We start from the raw sequence: 9,904 nt of genomic DNA, 5'->3' as shown, positions 1-9,904 counted from the left end.
TTGGGTGAATCTATTGACACTTCCGACCTTTCACAAAAGAGTGACCCTGTGTAATCCTGAACAATGTTTTTTTTTTTAAGTTCCCTTTAGTCCTGTTTTATGTTCCATGTACGTATGACGGAGAATGTCAATCCGGCCATTGCTTGCAAGACAAAGGAGTCTTAATTTGAAAGATTTTCGCCAGATGTCAAAGACAGAGAGAGCGAAAGAGACAGATACAGACAGAAAGACAGACGGACAGACAGACAGACAGAAAGAAAAAGGAAAAAGAAATGAAAAGAAAAAATCTACAGCATATATTTCCCTCATAGTGCATAATTGTGATTCACAATAGTAATGAAATAGTTGAAGAGTTTGTTTGCAAAAACCGATAAGTCCATATTTGTCAAATAGAGATATTTGCGATTAAAGGTCAAGAAAAATAAGGAGAATAATAAGAAAATTTTTGCTTCTTTTGACCATAACTTCAAAAATATACCTTTATATGTAGTGACCAATATATCATTTAAAAGGTATTATTTTGTACTTTATGACAGAGACCGTACTTCAAAATCTTCAAAAATGGACTTATCGGTTTTTGCAAACAAACTCTTCAGTTGTACCTGGCAATGTGAGGCAGTGACAACAGGGACACGGTTGAAAAATCAGAATTGAAAGTGTGGCTTTACTTATAATCACAAGATATCAAAACAGGGTTTGAAATTAATTAACCTCAGTAACATGTAGTGAGAACCACATCACCAAAATGCATCCAAGCAAAATCTTTGTGTTACACTAGTTGCTTTCGTTGCATACTGCCCAGTCATTCAAAGCGTGACAAATACCTCTACACCGTTTTTAGTTGCTTTCCTACAAAATAATATAAAAACCGACAGAATATAAATAGGCAAACGTTGGATGACGGTTTCTATTCAAACATTTCGTTCATCAGCAATGCCAGTGTGAGTGGTCTGGTATCGTTTTTCGGTGGCACTGATGCTTCCAAGTTACAGGTTTACAAAGTTGATGACCTCCACAGGCACTGGTGTATATTGTCGACGTCACCCACGCTGTATAAGGCATCTCAACTTTGTTGGTGGTGCCCAGCATTTTTTCTTCTTCTCCTGCATTTTCTCCCATCTATCCTGTTCTGTGGAATGAACGAGGTCACACGTTTCATGTTTCTGAACTCGTCGAGGACGGGCTGATTTTGCTGTAACACACGTTTCCCGCAGAGAGCTACCCGAGTATATTCGGGACTAGTCTTCAACAAAGCTAAATATTCATGCGGGCGTGGCTAGCGGGTCACTTTGACGCAACTCATGAAAGATGTTTCCCGATTCTAAGCATGACTAGTCAGAAGACATCTCATCCCTTCAGAGAGTGGAACCATCAAGGCCTGTAGTTTAATACACAGCTTGACCAGGAGACGTGTGGTCAGTTTATCTGCCTGGCTATGATGGTGTCGAACCCACACATCGCTTGACCATCACTGGCAGGGTCACCACTCTCGATCGACCTGCCGCCTGCTCAAAGCATCGAGTCCCACAAATGAAGTGGTCAGTGCTGCATCCTATACAGTCGATACTCTCTTTGTAAAGGTGTGGTCATCTCTAAAAGGGCAGTGTAGTCACTCAGGCATCACTGGCATCACTGATAGGCGAGGGGTGGGGGGGGGGGTTATGATGGCCCCGCCGCTTGTTGCTTCTGCTCCTGTTCCAAATGATAAATGAGTTTCATCGTCTCTATATACTGATCACTCAGGTCTATTGTCTGTGAGGAGCTTACGAGGGGCGGGGTCCGAACTTTCAGCTCCGACGAGCCGTCCAGCAGTCTCTCCAGAAAGTCCTCCAGTTTGTCCTGCAGCTTGCCTGGGGAGAGACGATGATGGCGCCGAAAACAATTAAACAGTTTGATCCTATAACACGAACGAACTACATTCTCATAAAGTTGAGATATTTGAAATTAAAGCTGCTTAAAAAACAACAACAACAACAACAAGAAAAATAATAAGAAAAGATGTGATGATTTAAATCATAACTTCAAAAATAATCTTTGTGTTACAGGTTAGGTATCAAAGGAAAGGATTTACTTCACTCTATCTGATGATGGACTTACTTTAAAATGTCTAAAATTAGCACTTAACCCATTTTGCCAACAAACTCTTCAATTTTAGCCCTCTACTACATGTATGTCTCCTCCCCTCCTCCCCCCCCCCCCCCCCGAAAAAACAAACAAACAAAAACACACACATTAAAGGGATTGTACAGTACTGGTTGAGGTGGGGATTCATGTTTTGAACATTCTTAAGTGAGATAATGAGAAACCTCTTATGAAATATGAAAGAGCATGTAATTTTAAGAAGGATTCAACGTTAATTTGATGAAAATTGGTTTTCAAATGGCCGAGATATCCAAAAAAGTGATAATAATAAAAGCCGACAGGCCACAACTTTATTAGGATCTCTTTGTTTCACCTTGTTTTTGGATATCTCAGCCATTTCAAAACCAATTTTCATCAAATAAACTTTTGATACCCCTTAGAATTGCATGCTCCTTGACATCTCATAGAGTGGTTTCTAAATATCTCGCAAAACGTTAAAAGCTAAATCCTCACCTCGACCAGAACTGTACCTACCCTTTAACTCTGTAAGTGCTCAGGCACTTAGCTTAACCTGCCAAGCCTTTTCATGAGCCATAAAGGTGCATACATCATCCACAGATCCATGTGGCACCAAAAGGGTTAAAGGGATGGTACAGTATTGGTGGAGGTGAGAATTGGGCTTCTAACTTTTTACGAGATATCAAGAAAACATGTGATATAGCACAGAGCATACCATTTTAAGAGGAATTCAAAGTTTATTTGATGAAAATCGGGTTTGGAATGACTGAAACATCCAAAACCAAAGTAAAACAAAGCAATCGTAATAAAGTGTGAGTCCCACACTTTATTAGCATCGCTTTTTTGGACATCTCAGCAATTTCAAAACCAATTTTCATCAAATTAACGTTGAATTCCTCATAGAATAACATGCTCTTTCATATTTCATAAAGTTTCTCATTATCTCACCAAAAAATGTTAGAAACCTGAAATTAGGTCTCAACCAAAACTATACGATCCCTTTTAACACCACCTCATCCCCCTCCACACCCACTCACCGCTGATGTCCTGACCAAGATACGTGCACCACTTCCCCCGAATATCCTGCACGGCGTCGGCGTCCGGCCCCTGGCTGGCCGTCAGATGACTGATGCACGGCACCACCAGCTCGCTCATCACCTGCAGACTCTGACTCGCCTCAGCGTCGTCGCCAGACTCAAACGATGACATGCACTGCTCGCTTAATTGCTGTGGGGAAATAGGGAGAAGTACAGACTATAGCATGTACTTTGTACTTCTGCCCTGCATGTATGCAATCAACTGAATCCGCACCGTATTCTACTTGACTTCATGGCAATCAAGTAAAGTCAGATGGCACAAAATGATGTAAACTTCATCAAAATCAGATCTGAGACAAGAACAGTTATGATTCTTAGAGCGGTTACACACGGTCAAAAATTCGTCATTTGAATGATGATTTCAGTGAAAAATAATTCTAATGACGAATTTTTAGCACGTGTGGAAGCAATTAGAATCACGAATGCTAATCACAATCACGAATTCAAATTCTAGTCTGGAGGTGAATTCCAGTGAAGTTTCACTCAAATTACGGTGCGAAATTTGCGTGTGTAATGCTTGACCTCCAAAACATCTTTTGAGGGGCGGAGCTTACGTGACCTTTCAAGCACTTTCGTAGATAATACGCGCGCCGCATGCATGCACTCGATCATACGTTTTGATTGACAAGTCACCAAGGATTACGTAGCACCTTAGCTCGAGAATTCGAATTCTAATCAGTTTTCGAGCGAGCGTGTGTAAGGTCCGATAATTCTAAAGACGAATTGCAATCATCATTACAGTGATGATTCAAGTTACGAATTTTCTCTCGTGTGTAACCAATCTACGTTTCAAATGTTTTCATCTCATCTTGATATCACTGGGAGCATCATGCATTTCAGCTGAGGTGATAAAATTATCAACTCATACGACATTTGTATATACCATACACAAAAAAAAAACACCCATAAAAATTATGGTACTTTTGATTTCTATTTAAGTAATGATGACCATTTTTTTCATATTAAACTTAGCCATAAAATTGCTAAGATTATTACAACACAACGAAAAATGACAAATATGTGCAAGGATAAATTTAATGAAATAAATATTTCTGCGTGTGCATATGTCTAAGGGGTGGGGAGGAATTTTAAGCTTCAGCACTCTATCAAGTATCACACACATGCTGTATGAAGTACGTTTCGTAGCATTATCATTTACAGGAGAGTATGTACTTAGTAACTCTACTGTACATTTTGACCAACACTTAAAGTAAAAGTGGAAATTTTCATGCATTTCACACAACATGAAACTGAGGCAAAAATAAAAACCTGCAAATCTTTAATAATATTTTATCGCTTCGATTCCACAGAACTAAACACATGCAATATTCATTTTATTCAGCTGTCTACCAAAAATTACTCATGAGAAAATTTCCATTTTTACAATACACAATGGCAAAGTATATTGGGAGGAATTTTGCCCATCTCATAAAAAGGTGTTTATGAGAGCTTAATGGCACTGCGCTCTGTTCCAGCTGCTAGCAAGCTGGACCCAGAGAGGTCCTCCCTCTCGCCTTCATTCTTCACTCACCAGCAGACAGAAGCGTCGATATCTGGCCAGGAGGTCTTCGTCCAGTCTCTTGTTGGGTTCGCTCTCCCCAAACTTGTCGTTCAAAGCGCAGGCGTGTATCAAGTGCGGCAGGGCCTCTATGTACCTGGAGGGAAGGAGAAACATCCACAGGGCTGCCAACAATTACTCAACGAAATTACGGAGAGACTCCATAGGGCAATCAGGGAGATATTTGCTTAAAGGCATAATTTACCATTTGCAGATGAGACAAAAACCCAGCATTAGTGCTTCAAAATAGTTCTAAAATGTGAGTTAGGGATAGAAACAAGCAATGTAAAAATTTGAACCTGTATAATCGATGTTAAGCATTCTTAAAGGACAAGTTCACCTTCATAAACATAAGGATTGAGAAAATGCAACAATATTAGTAGAACACATCAGTGAAAGTTTGAGGAAAATTGGACAATCGATGCAAAAGTTATGAATTTTTTAAATTTTTGTTTTGGAACCGCTGGATGAGGAGACTACTACAGCTTGTGAGTCATATGCGTACAACAGTATAAAGAAAATGTAAAAGAAAATTCAACATATTTTCACTTTTTTCGCATAATAAAAGAGCACTTGACTTGCCTCTTTCTAAAGGCAGGGGGAATAATATTACCCATAACATTTGTCGGTAACGAGTCAGGGGAATGTGTACTTTTTTCAAAAGATGGAATTTTGTGAAATTCTCTTTATATTTTCCTTATATTGTTGTACGCATGTGACATCTAAGTTATTCATACACTGCAGTAGTCTTCTCATCCAGCGGGTACTGCACAAAAACTTCAAAAATTCATAACTTTTGAACGGATTGTCTGATTTTCCTCAAACTTTCAATGATGTGTTCTACTAATATTGCTACATTCTCTCAGTCCTTATGTTTATGAAGGTGAACTTGTCCTTTAAATATACAAAATGTGAACAATAGTTGTAATAAAATTGTTTCCAGACTATAAACCGTCTACAGGTATGGTTTAATGAGAAAAATAGTGATATCTCTTTATATCTTGGGCTCTATTGCAAAAATTTTATATGGTAGAATGTTTTGTGATACAACTGATCTTCACGTATATGCATCAAAAGTGATATCTAGAACATTTTTCAAATCACTGCTCCCAAAGGTAAACAGGACCTTTAATAAATGTAAGATGCACATCAATGGACATATCCAAGGATTCTTAAGTCCCTGCAGAAAATAAGACCGGAGCAAATGTCGTGCCACCGCTTGGAACGCCATCCGCTACTCACATGTCGTTCTTCAGGCAGTGGCCGACCCCCTGGCAGAAATGCGCCGTCATCAGGCAGAAGGCGTCGTACTCCCTGACCCAGGCGTCGAGGGCGCCCTGCTGATTGCGGTACTTGGGGTCGCCCTCCAGCTTGCGCTGGGCTATCTTCCCGATAGCTTGAGAGCTTTGGGAGAACCACAAAGGGGATAAGAGTGAGTTGGAGACAGGTGTAGGGGGAGAGAGATAGAGAGGGAGAAATTGAGAGAGAAGGGAAAACATATTGTATTGTTTTTGTTGAGATGGGGATTCACATCTTTTAACTTTTTGAGAGATAATTACAAACCACTGATGAAATATCAAAAAGCATACAATTCTAAAAGGAATTAAAGGTTTATTTACAGCACTTCTTTCGAATTGTTTTTTGCTTTGTTTTGTTTTATTTATTTCTGTTCTCTTTTTTTTTTTTTTGCACAGTTGACCCAGAATGGCTTTTGACATAACAGCCTTCTTTGGAAGTCCCTTTGGTATCATCAAAGGTGACACACTCAAAGAGTGTACAACAACACGCAAAGCAGTCCTTTACTGCAGTCCCACACACAGCAATTCATGCGCACTCATGAAATCCACCAATTCACATCTAGGAGCAGTCATCAAAATATAAAAACTACAGAGATGCCTTCTCAAGCATTTGAATAAAGCTGCTGATAAAATAGGTTGCCTTTGTTTTGTTTTTTTCAAATTTTTTCTCTGATTTATGTTGTACTTTGTCCCATTCCCCCCATTCTATCCATACACACCATATCGTGCCTGTTTGAAATAATCACCTCTTGATTCAGTCCCACGCATAGGAATTCATGTGTGCAGGCAAAGCTACGTAAACTCCCCCTAAGCCTTACCCCAGGTCATTGGTCCTCATGCCTCGCTTCTTGATGTGGAGCAGGATGCTCTGCTGCATCAGTGCCTCGCTGGCTCCGTTCCTCAGGAGGTAGATGGGCAGCCCCTCCAGCCGCCGGTCCTCGAAAGGCGGGTCCTCGGTTTGGGCGATCTGGTGGCACTGTTCCAGCATCTGGCCATACAGCTGGGTGCAACGATATCGAATATGAGAGACGTGACAAAAGTTTTAGTATAATTCCATAATTACCCGAGAAAGGAGGATGCCCGAAATTGGGAGAGATGGCGAGAAAATAAGAGAGTTGTTGCTGTGAGAGCTGTGCGGTAAATCCGGCCACCTTAGATATCGAGGAGAGACCCGCATTAACACTTCTGATATGATGATGATGATTGACCATATGGCACGTATACTGCATGCTGCTCTTATTGCTGTAGTAGCTATCCAAATTGGTTGGAAATGAATGCAATCAACTGTTTCTCTCTTTTTTTTTTCTCCTGGTGTTTCCCATAGCAGATGTTGGACATGTCCATGGAAAAATACACTGCGGTTCAATATATGGCAGAATACCAATTCAAATTCATTGTGGTGATAATCAACCTCAAAGAGAACATTAACAGCGGTTGCCACAATATCAAACTCTGTGAGTCTGATTTCTTTGGGATAATACAAGAATGTATATCTCACTTTTGCCCATTTCCTGAAACTCTTGCATAACAGTAGTAATCCTTTGTAGTAATGCTCTACCACAGCATCAATACAAATACAAATATTTTTTTGATCGGCCACATAATTTCTCAAGTGGTGAATTTGCAGGTTTAAAAAAAATGTGGAAAGTTTGTTCTGATCCATCTGCTTGTCAAACAAATTACAGTGTACTCCCTTAAACAAATGATAACAAACACAGTCATAATGAAATTCTTGTTATACTACTGTAACAAAGTAAAAATTCAGGTCCAAAAATCATAATTTCTATGTCTTTATACTGTTCGGCTGTAATGCAATTTCGATACGAGGGAAAACTGCCAGTCCCGAGAATTTTGTTACAATGGTAGCCACCTGTAATACCAATCAATTATCCACCGCTCAAATTAACCATCCCCGCCCATCATGGAACCAAGGACCAGCCCTTTTTACTTAACAAAAAGGGACCCTCCAGAAGACCACGCCTTCCTCCATTACCTTTCTCATGGCTGCCTCTGGCCCCCCTTCCCCAAAGAAAGGAGCGGCGGAGACTGGGCTCTTGGGTGTCTTGGGACTCTTTGGGGTCTTGGTTTTAGGCTGCTCCGGAGCTGCACGGATCAAGAAAAAGGAAAACAAAATTTGAAAACCTTAACGAAGATGAGCATGCAAACATTAGCCTTTCGTCAAGGCCCTCTTGCTGTACACTGTACGATAGCTACATTGTACATGTATAACAGGCGAGTGAAGAGAGCCCAACTGAGCGCGACAGCGAGAGGACCTTTTGAGATCTTCTTCGCACATTATTATTCATGACACATGAACCCTACTGAATACATGTTGTTACCTCAAATCCATCTTAGCTGCTATCCACAGGCCTAAAGTGCAGCCACTACAAACTACACCAAAAAAGAGTCATGAGTAAGAGTCCAGAAACCTTTCACTCAGGTGGCCACCTGTCTAACCTGGTCAGCAGACATCTTATTTGTCCCTCATGGGCAATATTTTGCTCTACATGGCACCTAGACACAAGCTGACAAGCTGTTGCCACAACAGTGCAAATTACAATGTACGAAAGGTAAAGTTTATAAGTTTTTAAAAGTTCTTTACGATGGGCGAAATGTGCCCACTCAGAGGCCTGCCACATTAATCTTCTGTCCGTAGGTAATATGATGATAATAAGTACAGCATTTGTAATGCGCCATCAATCTCGTGGCCAATTCTGAGGCACAGAGGGACATATAAAGAGAATAACATACATTGTATAGCTGTACATAAGAAGGTTGAAGAACAAGAAAGAGATAGAAATACCATGTATATATACCCGGTGAGCAATTCAATGAATATTCAACCAAAACAAGATGTGTACATATATGACTTCAGAAGCTTTTTAAATGTTTCAATGGTTTCTGCGGATCGGATCCTCAGTGGAAGAGCGTTCCAGAGAGATGGGGCTGCAGAAACAAAGGCTTTTTCTCCGAGAATCGAGATCATTCTTTTAACTACCGGTATTAACTGTTTACTGAATACATAGAACGGAGATTTCTGCCAGGGATGTACTCTGAAACAAGGTTATTTTGCAAATATTTTGGAGCTGAAGAATGTACTGCTTTCCATGTATGGAGCAGATTTTTTAACTCTATCCTTTTGGATACATGTGTGAAGTTTGTATATGTACGACTCATAGGAGGGTCAATCACCCAACAATGATTACTTCACAGATGTCCACGACATTCACAGTCTTAAAGTTGCGAATGTGAAACAAATGGGTTCTCATAGAAGTTGGGTCCCACCTTTTATTAGGAGCTCTTTGTTTTTGGATATCTCAGCCATTTCAAAACCAATTTTCATCAAATAAACTTTTAATTCCTCTTAGAATTGTATGCTCTTTAACATTTCATAAAAGGCTTCTCACTTTCTCATAAAAAACAGTTGGAACCTGACACCCTATCTCAACCAACACTATTCCATCCCTTTTAGCATCTCTCAGTGCTTGCACTGTTAACTCACGCGCCGTCTCCATGCGTATTGGCCCCGGTGGGGGCCCCCTCCGTGGCGACATGGCCTCCTCCTTCATGGGCACGTCGTCGAGGGCGACCACATCCCCATCCCTCTCGCTGGGCGTGGTGCTGGCCCCCCTGGATACCACTTTCTCCCTTGTCCCACCATCAGCCTGCCCCCTTTCTCCCTGCTAGAAAAGGAGATTGACAGGGAGCATTTTTCAGTACCTGAATGTATTAATGAGAGCTGAATCTTTCTGGTGTAATCCCACATCACGTTCATAAGTTGACTTGCATTCATAGAATGAATTTAGACAAACTTAAGAGGAAGAAGTTTCATAGCAATCGCATAAGAAATA

The 9,904-nt window shown here is 40.5% G+C and overlaps 1 protein-coding gene across 1 annotated transcript in view; it reads right to left on the bottom strand.

The window, feature by feature from the left end:
- Positions 1-466: 466 nt before the first annotated feature.
- Positions 467-9,904, bottom strand: part of LOC139716545 (ubiquitin carboxyl-terminal hydrolase 25-like) — a 49,851-nt gene continuing 40,413 nt past the window's right edge. The window contains exons 17-23 of the mRNA XM_071628082.1: positions 9,556-9,736; positions 8,047-8,156; positions 6,872-7,053; positions 5,998-6,159; positions 4,729-4,852; positions 3,138-3,327; positions 467-1,850 (exon numbers count right to left, since the gene is read on the bottom strand). Of these exons, the coding sequence (XP_071484183.1) occupies positions 1,660-1,850; positions 3,138-3,327; positions 4,729-4,852; positions 5,998-6,159; positions 6,872-7,053; positions 8,047-8,156; positions 9,556-9,736 (1,140 nt within the window). The 3' untranslated portion in view covers positions 467-1,659. The remainder of the gene's footprint in view (positions 1,851-3,137; positions 3,328-4,728; positions 4,853-5,997; positions 6,160-6,871; positions 7,054-8,046; positions 8,157-9,555; positions 9,737-9,904) is intronic.

This window comes from Diadema antillarum, unplaced genomic scaffold, assembly GCF_040938485.1.
Source record: "Diadema antillarum isolate AM-2024a unplaced genomic scaffold, OU_Dant_1.0 scf00000066, whole genome shotgun sequence".
Classification (NCBI taxonomy): Eukaryota; Metazoa; Echinodermata; class Echinoidea; order Diadematoida; family Diadematidae; genus Diadema; species Diadema antillarum.
Note: the sequence above shows the minus strand (reverse complement) of the source record. Positions and strands in the feature narration are given on the sequence as shown.